The 26,307-nt window shown below is 42.0% G+C and overlaps 1 protein-coding gene across 1 annotated transcript in view; it reads right to left on the bottom strand.

The window, feature by feature from the left end:
- The window catches only part of LARP4B (La ribonucleoprotein 4B), a 56,314-nt gene that overhangs the window by 14,524 nt on the left and 15,483 nt on the right, over positions 1-26,307 (bottom strand). Inside the window, exons 3-8 of the mRNA XM_007445660.1 lie at positions 18,777-18,915; positions 18,389-18,529; positions 6,135-6,213; positions 4,928-5,064; positions 2,135-2,238; positions 667-777 (exon numbers count right to left, since the gene is read on the bottom strand). Of these exons, the coding sequence (XP_007445722.1) occupies positions 667-777; positions 2,135-2,238; positions 4,928-5,064; positions 6,135-6,213; positions 18,389-18,529; positions 18,777-18,915 (711 nt within the window). The remainder of the gene's footprint in view (positions 1-666; positions 778-2,134; positions 2,239-4,927; positions 5,065-6,134; positions 6,214-18,388; positions 18,530-18,776; positions 18,916-26,307) is intronic.

Genomic DNA, 26,307 nt, shown 5'->3' with positions numbered 1-26,307 from the left:
CCATATTCCCCATGCAGGTAAGCAGGGCTTGCACCTGCCCCACAGACCTGCCTTTTCTCACCTCCCATCACCTTGCTCCTCCTAGTCCTTCTTTCCCTTCCATCCAGTTAAGACCCATCTTTCAGATTCTTGTTTCTCTCTTCTGAACCCACAGCAGCCTCAACCGTGTTAACGCCTCACACTCTACTGCCATTCCTTTACGCAGGCTGGAGTTTCCCCTGAATATAATGCTTCCTTCAAGGGCAGGGAGCCGTCTGAACTCCATGCCTCTCACAGAGCTTCTCAATGCCTTTTCAAGCACCTTGTAATACAAGGTTGCCCAGGGAAAGTTAGAGTTAGGTTCAAACTTCCCAAACACTTTTCCAAATATTAAAACCTTTATCTGTACAGAGATAAGAAAAGAACCAGTTTTCCTAGGCTGCCTGTCTCACATGTCCTTAGAAAATAACATCTATGCTTTTCACATCGCTACAAAACTGTCTACACATACACCTATTTAGGTTTCTTCAACCTGATTTCCCTGCACCTTATGTTCACACTCAACACCACACGTGATCGTAATCTCCGTGCCCACGTTTAGTCCCACAATGTACTGACTGCTAAGTACTGGTAAACTCTGTCCTTTGTGGCAGAACAGGGTGGGGGGTAAGGGGAGGAAGAGCTTACCTGTTGTGCATCTGCTTCTGTTTCAAATGTAATAAACCAATTATCATTATAGGCAAATTCACAGTTTATAAATCTCGGTAAGTTATCTCCTTTAAATAGTGCTTCTACTTCCTACAAGAAACAGAGAGGTTAGAAATTAATTCTCAACTATGCCACTGTTTGTCCTCACCAAAGAAACACGGTGCCCACTCTTAAGGACAGATTCCTAGAAGACAACCCCAGCACACCAAAGTCCAGGGCCCTCTCTCAAGGTGGCTGAGGAATTCAGTGTGGCTTCCAGAATTAGGATCCCACTGTCACAGGAAATAAAATTCACAACCCACTGACAGCTTTCCTGACCCCTAAGAGACCAGAAACTAAATTAATAGGAAAATATTTTATTTTACCAGTAGCCAATAATTACACAATTTGGAGGCAGAGAAAGGTAATTTAAGAAATCTAAAAATTAGCTGGCCTTTTGCTTCCAGCCAAGATGGACTACATTTACCCTCCCACATGAAATAATTACAAACAAAAGACAAAATATATGAAATAGCATTTTTCAGACAGTGGACCTTGGGCCATGCAGGACAGCAATCCCTGAGAGGGACAGGTACAGACAGGTCCACGAGTGCCTGACTCACATATGGGGCTTCCAGGCCGTGGTGCCAGGAGGGTGGGCACAGGCCCAGCCCAAAGCTGCAGAAACAGCAACCTGAAGTGATGAGAGGTTTCCCCTAGAGCTCTCCGGGATCGGGGAGTGTCTCCATCAGCCTGAGTGGAAAACAATCCTAACTCAGGACATCAGGTGGAGCTCTCAGGAAGCACTGCCCCAGGGGGAGGCCAGTCTGCTTCCACCAGTTCCAAGTCACTTAACTGAGCCTCGAAACAGAGCTCAAGAACATGTACAGAAAGGAGTACAAAAACACTCTGTACCCAATAAAATAAAATCCAAAATGCCTGGCATCCATTCAAAATTTGCTAGGCGCACAAAGAAATAGAAAAATATGACTTATAATGAAAAAATCAACCAGTCAAATTAAACCCAGAAATGCACTGATACTGGCACGTCGGCTCAAATCAAGCACAGGCCACATTGGTGTTCACTGCATCCTTCTCATCGTGAAAATTTGTTTTGGAAAGTGATTTAACATAAAAATATATACTCTGTCTCAACTTGTTGGTTTACTATTCTTATTTTAAAATGAATAAATATTTAAACCTTTTCTCTAACTTCTAATTACTTAAGTTACCATAAACTCTCACTACTTTTTTCAGCGTGAAATGTGTAATGGAGTCCTGAGACCAAAAAGTTTGAGAACCACTCTTACAAATGAATCACACTGTAACTATCAGAGTGTGTAAATCTTGGGAAAAAAGTGTTACTGTACGTATTTCTGCTTTAAAATACATCTTCCAAAAACCAAAGAAACAAAAAAAAAACCCACCCAAAAAAGTCCAAGTTTCCTTCAGAGGACAAATGACTTACTTCTACAGGGGTGGATTCAGGTATTTCACGTAATATTACTATGCAACGATTCTGATTTGGCCTTACTTTTTCTCCCTTCTCATCCACTTGGACTAAAGGTAAAGCTGTAAAGAGAAGAGAAATGGATGATACACAAATATTAAAACAAATCAACCATTTGCACTACATCGTGACCTAACGTAGATACTCTAGCGGGACGTGTTAGACTACATCACCAGGCGCGTTAAAGAAAGCCGTATACAATGGGAAAACTATCAAAAGTCTTGATAGCTTAACACAAGCTATCAAAAGGTTTTAGACCAATCTTGCACATTACAATTAAGGGCTCTGGGGAGCCCTGTGGGAGCTGTAACAGAGGTAACGCTATGACACAGGTTCTCCATAGCTCAAACAACTCCAAGTCGGTCACAATGCAGGGCTAGAGACTTTCTCTTTCTACAAGTCCCCAAAACAAGACACTTTCCTGTCTCCTTACGACTTAATTTTGAACTCACAGAAGTTGTCAAGCACCCTTCACTCAGCCTTCCCTAACGATGGATCTTCCACGACCACAATCCACCATCGAAACAAGGGTCAATGCTGCCAGCACAGGGACAGGCCCAATTCAGGTTTCACCAGCTTTTTTGCCTTATCTCCTTTTGTTAGGTTTTGTTTTTTGGTGTCACTCTATGAAATTCTATCACATGCAGACTCAGGTCATAGCACACCAGGATCAAAATCAGGGCTCAGAGCTGTGTACCACCACGAAGACATATATTACCAACAACAGAAATGGAAACATCCCTTAGTACCAAAGCTAACTTTTGGGAAGTAGGATCCATGAAAGAAAAGAAAACTCAAGGCCCATGTGGTTTCTGGAGAATCCTACCAAATGTCAAGAAAAAAAATAACAATTCTGTAGTACAAACTCTTCTGAACTTAAGAAAGTACTTTCCAATTCAACCTATGAAGCCAGCAGTTCTCTGATACCCAAACTAAACAAAGCCATTACAAAACAAGAAAACTATGTACCAATATCTCCCATGAACAATAAAAATTCTTACCAAATTTTGCCAAATTGAATCTAACAATATATAAAGATGGGAATACAAAATGAATGACAAGTGGATTTTTCTCAGTAATGCAAGGTTGGTTTACCAAAAGAAATAAGCAATGTAATTCACCATATTAATGGACTAAAAAACAAAAAAAAAACCCACACAACTATCTCATAGATGCAGAAGCATTTGACAAAATCCAACATTCATTTCTGATAAACATTCTCAGATAACTAGGAATAGAAGGGAAACCTCCTCACCTACAAAATAACCAACATCTAGCATCTTTCTTACTAGAAGATGGGCCAAGGCAAGGATGCTAACTCTCCCCACTTCTATTCAACACAGCACTGGAGGCTTAAGCCAGGGCAATAATGCAAGAAATAGAAATTACATGCACCCAGACTGGGTGTAAGAAGATAACCTTTTCATTCACTTTCATTCAAGCTGAGCTCTATGTAGAAAATCTGATACAATTTCCATAAAAAACTAGAATTGTGAGTTTCAAAAGGTTTAAGTATACAAGATTAATATTCAAAAATAAATTTTATTTCTACATACTAGCACTGAACACCTAGAAATTGAAATAAAAATATTTATGCCCAAATACGAAATACTTAGTTAAAAATCTGGTAAGATATAAAATACCTGCCCTATGAAAACTGCAAAACATTGCCAAGAGAAAAATTTTTAAGATTTTTCTAAATGAATGGAGAGATATCCTATGTTCATGAATTGGAAAACCCAATACTGTTAAAACGTCAATACTCCCCAAACTGATTTATAGATTTAATGTAATCCCAGTAAAAATACCAATAGGACCTTCTGAAAAACCAAAATGTCGATTCTAAAATTCACATGGAAATGCCAAGCATTTGGAAGAGCCAAAACAAAGCTGGAGATTTTGCAACTACTCTAAGATGTACTATAAAAGCCAGTACCATCCAGACACTGCAGCAATGGCATCAAAACAGACAAAATAGATCGAGGACAGACATACGACCCAGAGAAAAACCCACACATACAGGGATAAATGATTCTCACGATGGCACAAAGGCAGTGCAGTGGAGAAGTAGAGTTTTCAACAAATGGGCTGGAAGAGCAGCAGATTCACATGCAAGGGGGTAGAGAGCTCATACCACATACAAAAATCAGCTGACAACAGATCACAGACCTAGAAATGTAAACCCTAAAACTAAAACTTCTAGGAGAAAATCCTTGTGACCTTGAATTAAGCAAAGATTTCTTAGGCACAATACCAAAAGCAAGATCCATAAAAGAAAAAAGTTAATAAATTGGACTATATAAAATAATTGAAAACTCTGCTTTTCAAAAGACATTATTAGAACAAAAAGAGAAGCCACAGACTGGGAGAACCTATTTGCAAATCACATCTCCAATAAGGACAAATACAGATATGTGCATCTCAAATTGTACACAAATACACACTCCTCAAATCTCACCTGTAATAAAACTAATTAAAAAAAAAAGTGGTGGGGGTGGGGCATCTGCACAGACAGCTCAGAAAGGCAGCACATGAAAAGACTGCCCAGTGTCATCAGGCACTAAAGAAACAGAAATTAAAACTACAATGAGATACCACCGCACACCTGCTTTCTAGAAAACCTACAATGGCCCATCTGTGACGCCAGGCCCAGGTACCTTAGCACGAATGGCTGTGAATCTAAGCATCACACTGGCAAGAAAAATGCTGTCAAGACCACGTACGATGCAGCCTGGGCTGCAGCCTACTTACATCTCAGCACTTCGACAATCAGGTCCATGTCGGTGCTGAGCTTCTTGATGTGGTCCAGGTTAGCTACCGTGGTGATTGGCACGTACTGATCACTGTCCATCTGCGATATAAGGTACATGTCACTAGCAAGGTTCTCCCTGGAGAAAGAAGACAATCTGTCTTAATTCACAACTTCTTTAAAAGGAACCTTCACAAGAGGCACGAGTGTGGTACGGTACTGCCCTGGGGTGAGTGCTGAGTTCAAACCCCCCCTGCAATTTGCCATCTCTCTGACCTTACGTCGATTTTGTCAAAGACATCTGGGGAGGCAGAGAGAGCAAAAGTAAAAGTGTACTGCACTTTATATGATCAAAATTAATGAGCAGGTAAATCTTTTAAAAAATGTATTTATAGCTCATCTTTGTTCTAAAAAGTGTTTTGAGTAGCTTTTTAAAAATAGAAACACAGGGCTTCCCTGGTGGCACAGTGGTTGAGTGAGAGGCCCGCGTACCGCAAAACAAAAACAAACAAAAACAAACAAACAGAAACACAACTTCTTTTTTTTAACATTGATTTGTTTGTTTGTTTATTAATTAATTATTATTTTGCGGTACGCGGGCCTCTCACTGCTGTGGCCTCTCCCGTTGCGGAGCACAGGCTCAGGACGCGCAAGCCCAGCGGCCATGGCTCACGGGCCCAGCCGCTCCGCGGCATGTGGGATCTTCCCGGACCGGGGCACGAACCCGTGTTGCCTGCATCGGCAGGTGGACTCTCAACCACTGTGCCACCAGGGCAGCCCCGAAACACAACTTCTTAAAGTAAGGAAACCCAGCTAAGAGAATGAGAAAGTAAGAAAAACGTGGTAAGGCCAAGAAAGGCTGGTGCCCAGAGTGCTTGCAGTTCAGGCTGGAACACTTGTCAGAGGGGCTGTGACTCCAACTCTGGCCTCAACAGCCCTCTGCAGCAGAGGACGGAAAAGCAGTAAAGTGAGTGACCAAAAGCACGACCCAGGACTAAAACCTGTGAGGCTGACCACCTATGGCTCCACCATCAGAGTCCAAGTCCGTGGGAAGGGGATGGGGGTAGGGGGGATCTCGACTTCCTACAGATGGACGTACAAACACAGATGTTAACAGATACTCCTTCTGTGTAAAGCATGACATCTGTACATAATAGCAGTGCACAACACCTTAGATACCAGATACTAGAAAAACACTACCATCCTCACCTAGACAAGCAGAATTCCAATGTTTTTTTAAGTACTTCCCGGGGGTCTTCCTGGCTTTCTGGTTGAGATTCATTTCCTCCTACAGAGAAGCAATGGAAAAATGGCTTAAATTTACCAAGCACATGATTCAGTATAGCAATTCTAATGTTTTCAATATACATAGTAATTTATCTACATAATGTATAGAGAATATAAGAAAAATGATATTTTACAAGGCAATCAGAGGCCAAAAAACAAAACAAAAAAACACTCTCCCCCAAACAAAAACACAGTTTCAAAAAATAACCTGAGGGCTTCCCTGGTGGCGCAGTGGTTAGGAATCCACCTGCCAATGCAGGGGACATAGGTTCGATCCTTGGTCCGGGAAGATCCCACATGCTGCGGAGCAACTAAGACCATGCACCACAACTCTAGAGCCCGTGAGCCACAACTACTGAGCCTGCGAGCCACAACTACTGAAGTCCAAGCACCTAGGGCCCGTGCTCCACAACAAGAGAAGGCACCACGATGAGAAGCCTGTGCACTGCAAGGAAGAGTAGCCCCCATGCACCGCAACTAGAGAAAGCTCGCATGCAACAGCGAAGACCCAATGCAGCCAAAAAAAACCTGAGGAGTAAGATTTATTAGCGAAGTTTAGCAGGTGCTTTTTATTACAAAATAAGTATAAGCTTATTTAATGCTTTGTCTCAATTCAAAAAGGATTTTCAAGTAACCTAGAAGCACACGAGATACTAAACATATAATAAAATATACAGGAAATAATCAAAATAAAAGTTTTTTTGCACACTACTATACAGATTTGCATGGCATAGCAATACATGAAGAACTTTCTAACAAGAGACACTTGTATTTTAAAAGTCAAAGTTAAAGACCATCAAAAAAGCAAAGACAAAGTTGGGAACACTGATGACAAATAAGGACAGAGAGCTTGTGTGCGTTTTATGTAAAGAGCTTTAACAAAATCCATCCCCCACCAGCAAAAAACAAAACAAAACAAACAAAACCAATGGAGCAAATGAGACAAAATCAGAAACGGCCGTTGAAACCACAATCTCATTTCATTCCTTCATCGAGAAAGGCCTCTCCTGAGCACCATTTAAATTCACATTGAACAGATATGTCCTGTCTCTCCTTTAGCTATCTCCTGCATGCTGGGCACTGCTGTGGAACTGCTTACTCAGTCTCAATGAGGCAGTCTCTGCTCTTATTGGGAGGCAATCAATAGTCAAACAAGTCAACAGTAAACAGGTAGAATGTGACACAAAGGAGAAAACCACAGGGCACGGGCAGACCTAATTGTGCAGAAGGAAGAATCAGCAAGCTCTAAGACAGGTCACGTGAAATTAGCCAGTTACAGGAACAAAGAGAAAAAAGAATGCAGGACAAGGAAGAAAGCCTACGTGACTTGTGACATACCACCAACTGTACTTCCTATACACTAACAACAAACTACCCGAAAAAGAAATTAAGAAAACAATCCCATTCACAACTGAATCCAAAAGAATTAAATACCTAGGAATAAATCCAACCAAGGAGGAGAAAGATCTGTAAGCTGAAAACTTTAAGATATTGATGAAAGAAATTAAAGACAAATGAAAAGCTACCCCATGTTCCTGGATTGGAATAATTAATATTGTGAAAATCTCCATGTAAAAATTTCCATAGCAATCTACAGATTCAATGCAAACAATTCCTATCAAAATTCCAATGGCATTTTTCACATAAATACATCAAACAATCCTAAAATTTGTATGGAACCACAAAGACACTGAATAGCAAAAGCAATCTTGAGAACGAAGAACAAACGTGGATGCATCATACTTCCTGATTTCAAACTACTTTAAAAAGCTATAGTAATCAAAAAAGTATGTATGGCATACTTTAAAAAGCTATAGTAATCAAAAAAGTATGTATGGCATAAAAACAGACATATAGACCAATGGAACAGAATTGAGAGCCCAGAAATAAACCCGTATATTTATGATCAACTGATTTTCAACAATGCTGCCAAGGATACTTAAGGGGGAAAGGACAGTCTCTTTAATAAACAGTGTGGGGAAAGCTGAGGGCCACATGCAAAAGAATTAAATGGAACCCTTATCTTACATCATATACAAAAACCAACTCAAAATGAATTAAAGACTTAAACTTAAGACCTGAAACCGTAAAACTACAGAAAAACATGTAGGAAAAAATGTCCTATACATCGGTCTTGGTAACAATTTTTTTGGATATGACACCAAAAGCACAGGCAAGCAAGTCAAAAATAAACAAGTGGGACACTACATTCCATTTGAAAGCTTTTGTACAGCCAAGGAAAGCATCAACAAAATGAAAAAGCAACCTACTGAACAGGAGAAAATATTTACAAATCATGTACCTGATAAAGGGTTAATATCCAAAACATAAGGAACTCACACAACTCAGTAGCAAAAAAAACTCTGATTAAAAAATGGGCAAAAGACCTAAATAGACATTTTTCCAAAGAAGACATACAGATGGCCAAGTGGCACGTAAGAAGATGTTCAATATCTCTCATCACTAGGGATGTGCAAGTCAAAAACCACAATGAGGATCACCTCACACCTGTTAGAATTGTTATTATCAAAAACAGGTAACTAATAACAGGTGTTGGCAAGGATGTGAAGAAAAGGGACCCCCTGTGTATTATTGGTGGGAATGTAAATTGGTGCAGCCAATGGAACACTATGGAAAAGTGTGGATGTTCCTCATAAAATTAAAAATAGCACTCACTACCACATGATCCAGCAATCCCACTACTGGGCATATATACAAAGGAAAGGAAATCAAGATCTCAAAGATATGTCTGCACCTCCATGTTCACTCGAGTATTATTTACAATAGCCAAGACGTGGAAACAACCTACATGTCTACTGATGGATAAAAAAAATGTGGTACACACACACACACAATGGAATATTATGCCACAAGAAAGAAGGAAATCCTGCCATTTGCAACAACGTGAATGAATCTGGAGAATATTATGCTAAGTGAAATAAGTCAAACAGAACCCCAAAAAACTACACAATGTCACTTATATGTGGAATCTAAAAAAACTGAACACATGGAACCAGAGGATAGAACCATGGCTGCCAGGGGCTGGAGGTGGGAAAATGGAAAGATGTTGATCCAAGGGTACAAACTTTCAGTTATAAGATGAATAAGTTCTGGGGATCTAATATACAGCATGGTGATTATAATTAATAATACTGTATTGTATACTTGAAATTTGCTAAGAGAGTAGATCTTGTGTTCTCAGCATACCAAAAAAAAAAAAAAGGTAAGTATGTGAAGTGATGGATATCAAACCATCATGTTGCTGTATACCTTAAGTATAATTAATTTTTACGTGTCAATTACACCTAAATAAAGCTAGAAAAAACTGTAACCTACCCTACCATGATTTGTCTTTTCCACTGTGTTTTATCACCCTTACATTATATAACATGAACTTATTTATTATGTGTATTATGAATAGTCTGTCTCTGCCCGGTAAGATGTAAGCACCAGTAGGGCAAAGGCTTTCATTGATCATATTCACTGATGTGTCCTAAGTAAATCTGGCACGTGGTGGGTTTTGAATGAGTTTTTTTTTTTTTTTTTTTTTTTGCGGTACGTGGGCCTCTCACTGCCGTGGCCTCTCCTGTTGGGGAGCACAGGCTCCAGACGCGCAGGCCCAGCGGCCATGACCCACGGGCCCAGCCGCTCCGCGGCACATGGGATCCTCCCAGACCAGGGCACGAACCCGCGTCCCCTGCATCGGCAGGCGGATTCCCAACCACTGCGCCACCAGGGAAGCCCGAATGAGTATTTTTTTATTTAAAAAAAAAAAAAATAAACAATAAGTGAAGCAAGTTTTCCAGATGTAGAGCATCGGCTCCTGAGAGATAAAGACACACAACAGTCATGGGCCTGGGCTCAGGAAGTGGGAAGCAGATGGAAGCCAGTGGGCTCAATGAGTTCAGGGCATGGGACAGAGTGCACTGGGAGGGCGCCCAGAGGCGCGGGGAACCCCCGGAGGCAGGCGCGTGTTCTATGCACATCACAGGTATGATGGACTCCCTGAGGCCAGGAAAGAACCACCTGAAAGGAAGAAGGGAGCTCACATATCCTGCTGCACAGTGCCTGCTCCACCAGCTGGCCTGGAAGACCTCATGCTCACAGAGCCCCAAACACACTGGCAAGAGGAGAGAAGGGTCTGGCCTCAGAAGTGGGAAATAATGAGCCCCAGACTAAGCACTGCTCCACTCATTCCTAACAAATCATAAAACAAGATATGAAAGGATCCATTTGTTTCCAAGTAACTTTGTGGCATCCTGGAACAAGAACCAAAATATCTATAGAAATATAAAAATATTAAATACCTAACAAAGTCAAATCTAGTCCAACCAAAAATTACAGTGAGTGTAAAGAAACGTATCCCGCACAGATGTTAATATTAACTGACAAAGACATTGTAATGGTTATCCTACCTGTACCCCACATGCTCCAAAGGTTAGGTAGAAACATGAAAAATACAAAAAAAGACCCAAATAGAATTTGTACAGATGAAAACTACAATGTCTGATATCAAAAATATAGTTTGTGAAATTAACAACTGATCAGATAGTATAGAAGACTAGTGAACTTGAAGATATGAGAAACTTTCCAAAATGAAACAGAGAAATAAGATTTTTTTTAAAAAGGACAGAGGATCACTTCAAGGGGCTTAATATAGGTATAACCAGAGATCATGTAGGAGAAGAAATGGCAAGGTGGGGGAGGAGCATTTGAAGAAATTACAGCCAAGATATTCCAAGTTTGATGAAAACATTTATAAATCACAGATCAAGAAGCTCAACAAACACCAACCACAAGAAACAAGATTACCTTTAAGACTAAGATACATCATAATCAAAATACTCAAAACTATTATAATGAGAAAAATCTTAAAAGCAGCAAGATTTTTTTTTTTTTTTGTGGTACGCGGGCCTCTCACTGTTGTGGCCTCTCCCGTTGTAGAGCACAGGCTCCGGACGCTAAGGCTCAGCGGCCATGGCTCACGGGCCCAGCCACTCCGCGGCATGTGGGATCTTCCCGGACCAGGGAACAAACCTGTGTCCCCTGCATCAGCAGGCGGACTCTCAACCACTGCACCACCAGGGAAGCCCTAAAAGCAGCAAGGTTTTAAACAGTGGAACGAAGTTAAGGATGATAGAGTTATCAGAAATAATGCAGGTAAAAAGAGAGCACCACAGCATCTTTAAGGCCAAGAGAGGGAGATCAGGATTTACACACAGGAATAAAGAATACCAGAAATGCGAACTGCATGGATAAGTATGGAAGCTTGCTTTCTTATAAAATACCATTTTCCAGTACAAGGAACCAAGGTTCCTTGGAGAAATGGCTGATTCTAGGACCAGAGCAGTGAGAATGAGAACAAAACAACAACAACAACAAACCCTTCACTGATGGGGTAGGTCAGATGGAGAAGCCAACTAGAAGAGCTTCCAATGGCCAAAGGTAGAGCATCAGAGCAATCAAATAAAGAAGTGATGATTTTTACACATGGATACAATAACACCCATGAGTCCACACTGATACAAGTCAATGGCTGAACAAATAAATAAAAGAGAGAGAAGAGACAAATCCTTATGCATAAGAGTTCCAAGTTATTTATGTAGATTCTCTGCCCTCATGAAGGGGACATTCCTTAAGTGTAGGTTGGGTACAGTCAGTGACTTCCTTCCAAAGAGCACCACATGGAAAGAGGGAGGAAAAAAGAGTAACTTCACAGTTGAGAAAGCTAATAACAAACCTACTTCAGCCAACTGGTCAAGGTCAACATCAACCGTAATAAATCATGCTGATAGTATGTACCCTTAAAATGATGGGATGAAAACTGCTCTTGACCTCTGTGGTATTCCTTCCCTCAAATCCATCACGATGAGAAAAACATCAAATGAATTTCAGTACCATACAAAATAAATGACCAGTACTGCTCAAAACTATCAAGGTTATCAAAAACAAGTAAAATCTGAGAAACTGTTACAGCCAAGAGGAGCCTTAAGAACACATATCAACTAAATGTAACATGGTGTCCTGGGACAGAAAAAGGACATTAGGTAAAACGTACCAACACTGGTTCAGTAACTGTGGCAAATATATCATACGAATGTAAGATGTTAACAGGAGAAAATGAATGCTACGTCTATGGGAACTCTCTGTACTCAATCTTCTCAATTTTTCTGTAAGTCTAAACCTATTCTAAAATAAACAGCAAGGTGAGAGACTCAAACCTAAACATATCAATTACCGCAGTAAACATTAATGTTTTAAACATTTAAATTAAAGGTAGAGACCATAGGATCTGACTTATGATCCAAATACTGGTTCTTTGATATGAATATAATTGACAAACCTCTACCCAGATTGACTAGGGGGAGGAGGGGAGAAAAGACATAAATTACCAATAACAGGAATGAGTGATGTGACATGACTACAGATTCTACAGATATTAGAAGTATAAACAGAATATTATGAGCAATTCTATGCAATAACTGAAAATTTAGATGAAATGGACAAAGTACGTAAGTAACCAAAGCTTTCTCAAGAAGAAATAAACCTGAGTAGCCCTATATAAAAAAACAAACTGTAGCTGACAACTTTCCCACAATCAATACTCTAGGCTCAGATGGCTTCATTCTTCATTTAAGGAAGAAATAAGCTCTTCCCAAAAATTTAATAGGAGGGAAAACATCAAAAATACAACCACAGAGCAATATTCCTCATGAACACAAGTGTACAAATTCTAAGCAAATTTATGGCCAGTGTAATCCAACAATATATCAGAAGTGTATTATATCCTGACCCAGTGAGGCTTATCCCAGGAATTTAAGGTTGGTTAAACATTAAAAAAAAAAAAATCAATGTAATTCATCTTAACACACTAAAAAAGAAAAAAAAATATTTGGTCATTGCCATAGATGAAGAAAAAAGTATCACAAACTCCTCTTTAACCATTTCTCTTTAAAACTCTCAGCAAATTGTAACAGAAGGGTACCTGTCAACCGATAAAGGTCATATATGCAGAACTACAACTAACATTATACATAATGGTGAAAGACAATGTTTTCCCCCCTAAGATCAGTCAGATGTTTGCTCTCACCACATCTGTTCACCTTTGTAAGGAACGATCTAATCAGTGCAACCAGGCAAGATAAAGGAATAAAAGGTACCAAATTGGATAGGAAATAAAACTGAATTTATTCACAGATAACACGATAGCCTACATAGAACATGCAACAGAATCTACAAAATAGTTTCTAAAACTAATGTGAGCTTAACAAGTTTTCAGGGTATGATATCAATTTATACAAATTAATTATATTTCTATCTACTAGTAACAAACAGTTGCAGATTGAATTTTTAAAAACCACTTACAATAGCACCAAAAAATATGAGATACTTAAGGATAAATTGGACAAAAGATGTGAAAAGCCAGTAGGCTGAAAACTGAAAAATACAATCAAGAGAGATTAAAGAAGATCTGAACAAGTGGAGACATACACCATGTCACGAACATCTAGCCAAGATGTCAATCTTCTCCAACTGATCTACAGAGTCAATGAAATCCCAATAAAAATCTCAGCATTCTATAGAAATTGACTAGCTCATTCTAATTTGCATGGAAATGAAAAGGACCTAGAATAGCCAAATTAACTCTGAAAAAGAAAAAATCTGGAAGGCTAATACTACATGCTTTTAAGAATTATTTACAGTAAGCAAAACAGCGTGGTTTTGTTGTCCCAAGAGATGGACGGAGAAGAGACAGTCCAGAGACAAACCGACATACTCAGGGACAAATGATTCTGACAGAGGCACAAAGGCAGTGCAGTGGGGAAAGGAGAGTCTTTCTGACGAATGGTACTGGAACAGTTGCATATCTACATGTGAGAAAAAAACAAAAAAGAACTTTGCTTCACACCTCACACCACATACAAAAATTAACTTAAAATGGGCCACAGACCTAAAAAATGTAAAATTTAAAACCATACAACTTATAGTAAAAAAGCTTTGCAACCTTGGATTAAATAAGGATTTCACAGGAAAAACACCAAAAGCAAGATCCATAATTGGACAATATAAAAGATTTTCAACTTTTGCTTTTCAAAAGATATTGTTAGGAGAACAAAAAGACAAGCCACAGACTGGAAGGATGTATTTGCAAGTTATATATCTGGTAAAGACTTGTGTCCAAAGAACTCTCAACTCAATAATAAATCAACCCAGTAAAAACATGAGCAAAAGACTTGAACAGACCCTTCACCAAAGAAAACATACACAGATGAAAAGATGTTTTGCACCGTTAGTCATTAGGAAAATACAAAGTAAAACCAAAATAAGATTCCACTGCCTACCTTTTAGAATGGCTAACATTAAAAAGATTGACCATATCAAGTGTTGGTGAGGACGTGGAGCTGCTGGAGCTCTGATCCACTGCAGGTGGGAGTGCAAAGGGTGAAGATAAACCTATGCCTAATAGATGATGCATCTACTCCATTCCTATGTATTTACCCAAGAGATATGAAAACATATGTACATACAAACCCGTGTTTATAAATGTCCATAGCAGCCTTATTTGTAAGAGCTTCAAACTGGAAACAATTCAAATATTCATCAGCAGGTGAACAGAAAAACAAACAGTGGTATATGATGAAATGGAATACTATTTGGCAATAAAAAGGAAAGGCCCATAAATGTTATTACATGAATGAATCTCAAAATCAGTAAGTAAAAAAAGCCTGAGAAAAAGAGCACATACTATAAAACTCCATTTACATAAAATTCTAGAAAACCCCAAACTAATCTACAGTGACAGGAAGCAGATGAGCAGTTGGCAGGGGCAGGGAGCGGGCAGGAGGAAGGGCACAGGTAGCTTCGTTACCTTGACTGGGTCATGGTTTTTCATGTGTACACACACCTCATCAAATTTGGTAGAGAAATCAGTGAGGAAGGGAAGAGTCAGCAAGTCAATTCTAGAATGCACTGAATACTGTACTTTAAACTAAGGAAAACTTATAGAAAGGTTAGGGCATTCCAAACATGTGATGTTTATGGTACATCAGTTATGCTTCATTAATGCTCTATACCCCAAGGTTGGTAGATGTTAAATAGCCATCCAGAAGCTGGGCTGCACAGGGCCATGCAGCCCCGCTAGTCCGAGACCGTGAATGGAAAATGAGACCGTTCCACACTGCTATAATTTTTTTCTTCAGCCACATCTGTCTATCTGCTCAGGAACAGACACAGAGTAGGCAGAGAATTATATTTAAACAAGATGGAGGCATTTGCTAACCAACTGTGAAGAAGTTAGATGCAAGGAAGTAACTGAAATGACGGTCTGTGTAATCCAGGCAGAGTGAGGAGGGAAGCGAGGGTCCAGGCAGGCATGTGACCACAAAGGTCAGTCAGTGCCAACTGAAGCAGAAACCGTGCAGATGAGGTCTTCATGGGGCCCCTTCAAGGGGAAAATAAACAAATATTTAATGCCAAACACTTACATGGTGCTTATTATGCACCTCTCATACATAACACCACAGCTGGTGGTGAGAAAGGGAGGGCAGGCTTTCTCAGTCATGTAACCTTCTCTAACCCAAGCGTGTCTCTAGACATTCACACAGGGTCCTGAACACGCTCCACAGGCAGTTGCTCTGTTCAACTGCTGGCAGCCAGTTTCGGGGAGCTATTTCTTTCCACTCAAGCTTTCCCACCCAACTGGCAATAATGAGAGTGTAGCCTACCCCTAAGGTCTGTTGGGGTTTTAAAAATTGTTTCGTCTTTTAGATCAAGGCAGAAACAAAATCGGAGGCGAGCAATTGGTGTCCCATTACCTACAGCCATTTCTATGCTGGTCCACACCCTGGACCCCAAAAGAGAACTGCTCTCTTCCTCTTTTCCTTCTTCTGAAAAGCTTTAAATATCCCTTTTACAGAAAGCCAACTCCTTTTGGGTTTGACTCTCAATTTCAACATTAACGTTCCCTCTCTGTACTTTTATCGACGTTTAGCCGTACAGTCAGTTTTCTGCTTCTCCTATTTAAATCTGATTTGCCATTCAGGAGCTATTCAGGTCTTACATTCCCTGTGAGGCCTCTGGACCAGAACCTCTCACCTCTGCATCAACAGAAGAGTCAGTTTAAAGGAGAACTGTTGAGGGAAAGATTTAACAAGCTGAATTTTTAAAAGCACACAAACCTCTGAAAAGGGTAAGGGTGGCCATTGTCGGTACATGTGTGCACAGAGGTATTGGACTAGAAATGGCCTGACTCTGATGGTGTGTTGGGACCACCTAGTGTGCACCCCAGCTCGCTCCAGCCCCTCTGGCTCTGGCCTGCTCTCCACTAGGGTGGAGGAACCACTGCAGGGTTGGGGGGTCTGCACACATTTAGAGGGAATGGAACCAGCTCAAATCCAACCCTCAAGGCTTCTGTTCCAGCACCATGGGCCCCCCCACCCCCCCCCCCCGGCCAGCCATGATAGTTACCTGTTTCATCTAATTTCATAGAGACAGAGAAAGTTAAACAAAATGAGAAGACAGAGGAATATGTTTCAAATGAAAGAAAAGGAAAAAACCCTGTAAAAACCCCTAATGAAACAGATAAATAACTTATCAGATAAAAAATTCAAAGCATTAGTAATAAGAATGCTAACTGAACTAGGGAAAGGAACAGGTGAACACAGTGAGAATTTTAACGAGAAGCTAGGAAATATAAAAAAGAACCAGTCGGAACTGAAGAATACAATACCTGAAATGAGAAAGACAGTACAGGGAATGAAAGCAGACTAGGCGACACAGAAGAACACATAAGTGATCTAGAAGACAGAATAATGGAAATCACCCAATAAGAACAGCAAAGAGAAAAATAAATTTTTTTAAAATGAGGATAGTTTGGGACTTCCTTGGTGGCACAGGGGTTAAGAATCCACCTGCCAATGCTGGGGACACGGGTTCGAGCCCTGGTCCAGGAAGATCCCACATGCTGTGGAACAACTAAGCCTGTGCACCACAACTACTGAAGCCCGCGTGCCTAGAGCTTGTGCTCTGCAACAAGAGAAACCACCACAATGAGAAGCCCGAGCACCACAACAACGCTCACCGCAGCTACAGAAAGCCCGCGTGCACCAACGAAGACCCAACACAGCCAAAAAAATAAATAAGTAAAATGAAATGAAATGAGGATAGTTTAAGAGACCTCTGGGACAACATCAAGCATACTAACAATCACATCATAGGGGTTCCAGAAGGAGGAGAGAGAGAGAAGGGGGTAGAAAATGTATCTGATGAAATTATGGCTGGAAACTTCCCAAAGCTGAAGAAGTAAACAGATATCCAGGTACAGGAAGCACAGAGGGTCCCAAACAAGATGAATCCAGGGACCCACACCACAACATATCATAATTAAAATGGTAAAGGTTACAGAGAGAATTCTAAAGACAACAAGAGAAAAACAAAGAGTCACATACAAGAGAACCCCCATAAGGCTATCAGCTGATTTTCCTGTGCTGAAACTCTGCAGGCCAGAAGGGAGTGACATGATATACTTAAAGTGCTGAAAGGGAAAAACCTGCAACCTAGGATACTCTATCCAGCAAGATTATCCTTCGGAATTGAAGAAGAGATTAAAGAACGTCTCAGACAAGCAAAAAACTAAAATAATTCAATACTTAAACCTACACTAAAAGAAATGTTGAAGGGTCTTCTCGAAGTGCAAAAGAACTAAGAATCTATTGCAAAGGGAAAATCCCACTAGGAAAGGTAGACATATAGCAAGGAATGAAGATTACTTAAATAAGTCAGTATGTAGACAAGGATACAAACTGTAAAAGCAACTATAACTACAATACACAGTTAAGGGAGAAACAAGAATATACAAAATGACATCAAAAACAAAATGTGGGGGAGGGGAGTAAAAAAAGAAGGATCTTTTAGAATGTGTTTGAACTTAAATGACTATCAGTCTAAAACAAGTAGATATAGTTACAGGTTAACATATATGAGGAACCCCATGGTAACCACAAATCAAAAACCTACAATAGATACACAAAAGCTAGAGAGAAAAGAACACAAGCATGACACTAAAGAAATCATCAAACCACAAGGGAAGAAACAAAAAAGAAAAGAACAAAGAATTAAAAATGCAACATAAAGAAGCCCATACTCTATATGAAAATGAATTCATAAAACAGCTTTACCCGTCTCGCTATTTTCAGGCGGTGATTCATATCCTGAGTGGTCCAGACCCAAAGTGCTCATGGCTGTCTGGTCTGACTCCTGTAAATCTGACAGTGCAGCATTCTCATGACTTTTGTCACCATCACCATTGGTGTCCAATCCTGTAATTAAGAATTTCACCCCAAAAGGCAGGGTTAGAAGAACAGCCTTCTCTTAAAACAAAACAAAACAAAAGACTTATACCTACAGTTACCTGACCTTTTTAACTTGACTGTGAGAAACCTCATTGCTCTTAAATACTGTCACTAACCATGACACAGATCTTAACAAACACTTTCCCAAAGATGAACTACAAGGAAACAAAGCCGAAGCCAAGAGGAAAGATGCCCCTCACCCCCACCCACTCACCCTCCTGGCCACGGCCGGGCGTCGCCTCCCAGGCTGCGCTCACACTGCCATCCGCTGCACTACTTGCTTCCAAGTGTAACACAGGAGTCCCCCATACTTTTGCATTAGGGTTTAGCTCTGAAACCTTGGCCGTTGGTACCTAAGAAAAAATGTGATATATTCATTTGTATCCAAATTTCAGTCAAATGCAATTTTACTTACTAATTCAGAGTTAAAACACATCCATCTTAGAGAATTTATGGGAAAAAGGCTGAACCTATTTACATGTACGTTTAGGATGAAATCAAATGAAAAAGTAATAAAAGTTGATGTACTCAGAACTCAACTCACCAGTAGATTTTAAGTTCTTACTAAGTAGAAGGCTCTCTAGAAACACGAATGAAAGAGCCCCTGCCTTAATGGAGATATCTGATCAACTGTGTAACTGATAAATAACTGGTGATCCAATTATCATCTCTGTTCCAGATTCCCAACACAATTCACAGATTTAGAAATCTGAATATCAATGGATAAAATGTTAAAATAAAGCTCGAGGGCTTCCCTGGTGGCGCAGTGGTTGAGTGTCCGCCTGCGGATGCAGAGGACACGGGTTCGTGCCCCGGTCCGGGAAGATCCCACATGCCGCGGAGCGGCTGGGCCCGTGAGCCATGGCCGCTGAACCTGCACGTCCGGAGCCTGTGCTCCGCAACAGGAGAGGCCCCAACAGTGAGAGGCCCGCGTACCGCAAAAAAATAAATAAATAAAATAAATAAAATAAAATAAAATAAAGCTCGAACACTCACAGAAGTAAAGGCTGCAGAAAATGAAAGTCTGTCGGAGAGGTGCCTGGTGCGGCCACTCTGTGCTCATTTCCAGTTACTCGGCCTTCTCGCTGTTCTGGACACACCGGGCCCTTCTGCTTGCCCGGCTCCATTTGACCAGAACACTCCCAGACACCTGCACGGCTGGCTCACGCCTTCACACCCCTTGGGGATTGCTGAGGTCTTCCCTGGCACACCCTACTAAACCCACAACCACCCCTGGATTTTTCCTCTCCTGCTTACAAACCTTGAGTGGCTCCCAAAATCTAAAAGAAAGTTAATGTCCCGGGGACAGCTGCCCCCCTAACTAACTCCAGTTCTACTGCCATGATTCCTGAGCAAAACCTAGCCAAACAATCTGCCTTTTCCCAGGCACCATAAGCCTTACCACCACTGTGCAGGGGCCAGAGCTTCCAAAGGGAGGGAGACAAGGTTCCAGGTCCCAGAAGCCCCCAGGTAGTACCAGACAGGAGCTCCAAACTGGGAGCAGCCTCACTGCATGACCCCAGAGATGCCGTCTCCAAGGTCAGGGGCACCATGATGAGCCAAGAAGGAAACAACATGTGGGTTAACAATCCTAAAAAATAAATTCACCCTAGCTGGGGCGATTAAAGTTTGTAGTGAAAGTTTTTCTGAAATTGAGCATAGAGACTGATGTGGATTAAAACTACAGAATATATTCTGTTCATACCTAGGAGGCGTGGGCAATAAACTTCATGCCCACAAAACCAGGCACCTAAGTGAGGGCCTATCTGGAGTCCTTTTAAGTAAAGTACTGGATAGGGCAAAGAATAGGGTCCCCCTTCTCCTTCAAGAATATCATTCTCAAGAAGCACTTACTCTTCAAGCTCCCTTCTTAAATGACATCTAAACTTCCAGCTCATTTCTGGTCTCTGCTTCTGCACATCCACCCATCTCTCCAACAAATTCTGAAATTCTCACTAAGTGCCCAGTACAGCACGAGGCGATCAGAGTATCATGGGGAACAGGCAGAAACGACTGCCGCCTTGAGCACAGCAACGCAGAAGATGCTCCGCACCTCACAGACACCACTGACCTTCTCAACAGTTACACTTTTTCAATCTGTTCTCTTTTTTTTAACTCAAATCTTTATTTTCTTTCCTATTCTAATACTAGCGTAAATCACCTTTTCTGGTTAGACCCAGTCTCATTCTACCACACAACACACATCAAGTTTCCCACCCACGGAACATACTCCCCTGACCTTGTGGACATGCTATACATTCTCTAAATTCCCAACACCAACCCACACTGGTCTTTTCCATTTTTAGCACCATCTTCAGCGGGCTACACTGCATCACCGACACACATTTTTTAGCTCACTAACACACACACACACACAAACACACACACGGTCCTGGGAGCGCCCTGCCTGCAAGCAGCATCCCAGGGCCGCGTGCTCCTCCCCCTCTGCTCGCACCGCAAGGACATGTCCTGTCCTCTCTGCGGCCCGAGGGTTCCCGGACGTCCACCCTGGGCACACTTCACGGCTGACACCTGGCAGTCCTGAGCTCAGCATGGAGCTGCCTGAGAAACATGCAGAAGGAATGAATGTTTAATAACGTAATAACAGAAAATTCTGCTTTCCACTATTTGACAACTTGTGCAAGGTTTTATGCCACAGCTGAATGGAACCCTATCTGTACACAATTTACTACTTCTAAAGCAGTAAATCAAGTATTAGGGACTTACCAGTTTTGAGCAGTTAACAAGTATTCAAGAGGTACTCTTAGGTGTGACATGGGATGCAAGAACGGAGACATGATTAAGGGGGAACAACATGACAGCTAGCACGAGGGCCTGCTGGGTGACAGGCGCACACCATGCACATACCTGCGTTTAATCCTAACACCCTAGGAGGCAGTGGTCATCACACCCCATTTCACAAGGAAGAAAACCAAGGCAGAGGAAGGTTAAGTAACTTGCCAACAAAAGTTATGGTAATTAGAAAACTGTGTTATAATATCAGGAAAAACAAAACATTTATCAAGAGTTCATTAACTTCATGTAACTCACATGAGAAACACTTGTACTAAAAATATTTCTTTAAAAATGTAGCTACTCTCTTGCAGTCATAGGGACCTCCAACTGATTATCAACAACTCAAGTTTCATCTGCGCAGCTTCCTAAGTCTTATTTTTCCACTGAAAAATCATGGCTAAGCAATGGTTATTAGAACCAGTGGTGAGCTGACCTTAATGGCTACATGCTGAAGCCATCCTATACAAATGACCACTGTTACTCTTTGAAGAGTACAGTATCCCCAAATTCTTGACACTCCAAAGAAACTTTCTAAGCCTCTAAATGCTACGCTCCATTAACAAAAATAAATAACCTACCAACTCATAAACTTACATTTTCTGGCCAGGAAACAGAATGGTCCCACTGACGAGTAACTGAGTAGGAACTAGAGTAACTAACACCAGAGGAAGGGAAAGGCACATGGAGAACATAAAATAGGTGAGATAATGGAGGAAAAGAAGCACTCATTTTCTATTTTAAGTTAGCATGGACTATTCCTGGATTTGCCACTAAGTTTAGTAAGGCTTTACAGTCATGACATCTGTAACTGTGGCTTTTTATTTGTAAAATGGAATAACAGTGGCTACTTAAGACTAGTTTAAAAAGATGTCTGTACAAGCACTTTGAGAACTGGAGTTCTGAACAAAGAGCACTCTCATTAAATGTAGTCTGTCAAATTAGAATACTGTTGGGCACATCTCACAATTGAAAAGCTAATTCAGAACAGTGCACACGTACCTCACCCACGTGTCTAAGAGCAAGACCCATGGGCACTCTACTTGAGGTACAGGCACGGACTCTCGCAGCCAGGTGTCAACCACATCCACTGATGGAAATGATCAGGTAGTGTTTTGCCTCCATAACTACTTAAGGAACAAAACTGATTAACTTGAATGTAACTGTTTCTGGTAAAACTCCCAAATGTGGGCATGGAAAGGAAAGAAAGGAGGTTAATGGATAAATTATAGGATTTAATTTCTACTTGTTTATTTCCATATAATAGGCATAACACTGGAGCCACATCTATCTCCTTACTATTACCATTTTTCGTGCCTAATGCAACAAAAATCACTAAAAATAAACTACTGACTGAATGAATGAGATTTTGCTATTACAAGTATGCAGGGTCCAAAGGACAGCTTTAAGAGCAAGACTAACTTCCTGTTTGTTTAATGTTTCATTTATTACAGAAATTCTAGGAAGATGCTCAAACTAGCTGCCCGTTGCAGGATCATTTGCGAAGGTTCTCCCAAACCAGTGGGGCCTGAGCACTGAGATCCAAAAAGCTCTGCAGGTGCTTCTGACTAAAAGAAGACAGAACCAAGGTTTTGGAGCCAGTTAAAAGCATCAAGTTCTGCCTCCCTTGGATGGTTACCATACAAAGACAGTGGAAAGCACAGATTTTAATGCCTCTACATTCTGCAAGTGTAAACTTCTTAGAAGTGACTTTAAACACCCAATGGGCCAAAAGTTTGTTCCGCTCCAACAAGGGGCTGGTGGTGAGGACAGGATGGATGAAGACTGAGGGGAGCAGCCTCTGGGGGCACATGCATCTGATGACCAGCATGCAGGGGTCAGAGCTAACGAGAGTTGACACGTAGATTCTGGCTTAAATATACTAACCAGTGAACCAAATTCACGTTCTTCAGTTTGGAAATGGTTAAATTGATGTTATACTAACTTATAGCTTTACAATAACATTCAAAAGACTGCCAATTGTTTAGAATAAATCTTTGTTAATCTGAGTTAAAAGCAATCAAAATGAAAGATTAACACATCACTGCACAATAATAAGAACTGGTACAGCATACTTACTAACTGTCCACCTCTCTCTTGCCATCCCCAAATAACACCATCTTCTGCCACTGGTAGCTGATAAGGGGGCTTTTCCATCCAAAACAAAGAGATCTCTAGGTCCTGTGGCTTACTGTGCAGGTCCTCACTAAATATCTGCTCTTCTAATGTGTCTTTCGCAGCTGTATTAGTCCACGGGCAGCCCACTTGATATCCACAACCGTCTGCCAGCCCTTCAGAAAACATCTGTCTTGACAACTCTGCCATCGGGTAACAGGAAAGTTCATTCAAAAACTGGGAGTACAGTTCCTCTGGGAAGCTCTGCAAATCCCCCTTTGAGGGCTTTTCAGATATGAGTGGTAGAACAGTGTCCTTGCAACCTGGTACTGCTATTTCCTTGCTGTCACCTGGGATGACGGGAATCACCTGCGGACCATCGAGAGGAGCAGCTGAGTATCCGTCCACTTCGGCAGGGTCAACACCAGCCAAGCAGGAGCACCCCGCACGAGCGCCCCCTAACTCCATTCTTCCAAAGATCACCTTTGAACTTCCCACCAAACCCACTTCCCTATGTAACCCAGGTCCCTGCACAGTGGGCCTGGCACCCCTTTGTCTGAAACAGCGTGCATGTCTACTTGTCCCGCGCAGACCCACACAGCTGATGATGCCGGGACCACTGCCGCCTTCCTTCAGACAAAGCATCTCCTCCTCTTCTCCACCGAGCAGCTCTGGTTTTCCCACCCCCAATGCACGCCCACCGGCGGCATAAAAAACTTCTTCAGCTGACTCGGAGAACACCTGCTTCAGTTGCGGGCTCCCACCATTGTCCACAGAGTTCAGCTGCACTACTTCTGACTCCCGCGCACCTGGACTCGAACTCTGGTTTAAAGCTGGCACAAGGCTAAGATCTTCATATCTGTCGTCATTCACTCTACAAGTTTCATCATTTTTTTCTACTTGATTTGTTTCAAAGTCAGGGTTTTTTGCTACACTAGAACTAACACAAGCCAGCACATCCTGACTGCGCACCGTCTTGCATTTTTGTGCATTTGTTTCCCAGTCAAAGGCTGTTTTAGGGTCTGACTGGACACTTCGTATGTCAATTTTACTGGTTTCTCTGTGATTGGCTCTCAGTGATTCTTGTTCAGCACTTTCTAGTCTGTGAGGGTGACTCCCTGAGCTCTTCACACACATTTCATCCTCTGTTTCACTTTCCTCTTCAGCGCAGGTGGAAATACACGCAGAGGAAATGAAGTCACTCTTGAGCCACCTGGAGCCATAGAGAGACTTGCCGTTTCGGGGCACTTCCTGTGAGTTTCGGAACACTCCCTCCACGTCTGCTGCCTGCACTGCACACGTTACATCACTGATCTGGGCCTTGCTGGCCCTAATGTCTGCACTCAGATGTACCTGACAGGCAGCTCTCCATTCAAAAGCCCTCGAACCACAACCCTCATCTTCAAAAATGCTAATTTCATCCTCATGTTGATAAGATGAACTACTTTGAGGCTGCAAAGACAATTCTGCTTTGTTTGCAAGCTGGCTGCTTCCCACTTCCAAGCTGTAGTCACCCTGGTGCTGCTCCTCAAGCATCACTGGCCCCAGGAGGAACTCAGTGCCCGGATCCTCACATCTGTTAGGGGCTGATTCTTGGATATTTGCATGAATAGGAAGACACTCATTTCCAAAGCTCAGTGAAGTGATACATCTTTCTGAACTTAAACTGATTCTATCTAGACTTATGGAAAGGAGACTGTCTGATCTGCTAACATCTAAACTGGAACAATCATTGTCTTTTAGTGGTTTTATAGAGTTATTTTCTCCTTTCTTTTCAGAGTTTAAACTCTGATCTACAGTAGCTGTTACAGCACCAGAATCACCATTTCTTTCAACGTTTGAAGTGCCATTAATTAAATTAACATGTGAATCAGCCACCTGACCTCCCGGTCCTGAACTGCAGTGCTCTCTCCCTTCTGGGACAGTGCACACACACAGTAGCGAGTCAATGTCTGTGCTGATATTTAATATGGGGAGTGTGCCAACATTACATAATACACTCCTTTCTGTATAATCTTCAGGAAACCTGGTGGAAGTCTTTGCCTGCAGGTCACCAATGTTTACTTTACGGGGTGGGTCACCATCACTCAAAAGTTCAGAACTAGGTTCAGTTTTCTCATTAAAAGCTTCCTTCCTTTCCCCTGGGAGTGGCCTGCCCTGCGGGGATGGCTCTGCCCACGGTGCCTCTGACTCCCCTGGCCCTTGGGCAGCATTGTCTGGTGGCCAGGCCCCTCCGCAGACCCCCCCCACAGACCCCCTTGGAGGTGACAGCTGGACGACTCTCTGGAGCCGCAGCTGTTCCATGCACATGAGCACACAGCTCATCTCCAACGTCCGGGCCATCAGGGTCAATAACACAAATACTGTAAAACCCGCTCTCTCGTGAATTCCTACATCGTTTGTGGTCACCACAAATAGGATCTCCACCCTCCCTCTCCCCAAGATTCAGACCTGCAGAGTTAGCAGCGCTGCCAATCTGAACAGTTACCGCTACCTCATTCTCTACTGCAGACCTTTCCCAGGTGGCTGGGTGACAGCAGGGAAGATGACTGCCAAGGCCCCGGTCGGAAGGCACCCGGGCACATGAGCGGGGTCCCTCGTCCTCAGGGAGGCCCCCACTCAGAGGGGCGCAGGCACCTTCACCACCCCACCCGACAGCAGCGATGTTGGGGTTCTTGTCAGCCTCACCCACACTTTCAGACCCAGTTAAGAACCCAGACATGGGAGAGGAGACCGAGTTAAGTGGCTGCCCTGGCACTGTACCCTGTCTGTGCACCGGCCTCACAAAAACCCCGGCCCACACACCGGCCCTGCGTCCCACGCCATGAAGTTCCTCA

This window comes from Lipotes vexillifer, unplaced genomic scaffold (genome assembly GCF_000442215.2).
Source record: "Lipotes vexillifer unplaced genomic scaffold, Lipotes_vexillifer_v1.1 scaffold646, whole genome shotgun sequence".
Lineage (NCBI taxonomy): Eukaryota > Metazoa > Chordata > Mammalia > Artiodactyla > Lipotidae > Lipotes > Lipotes vexillifer.
The sequence above is the reverse complement of the archived record's forward strand: the minus strand, read 5'-3'. Positions and strand labels throughout refer to the sequence as shown.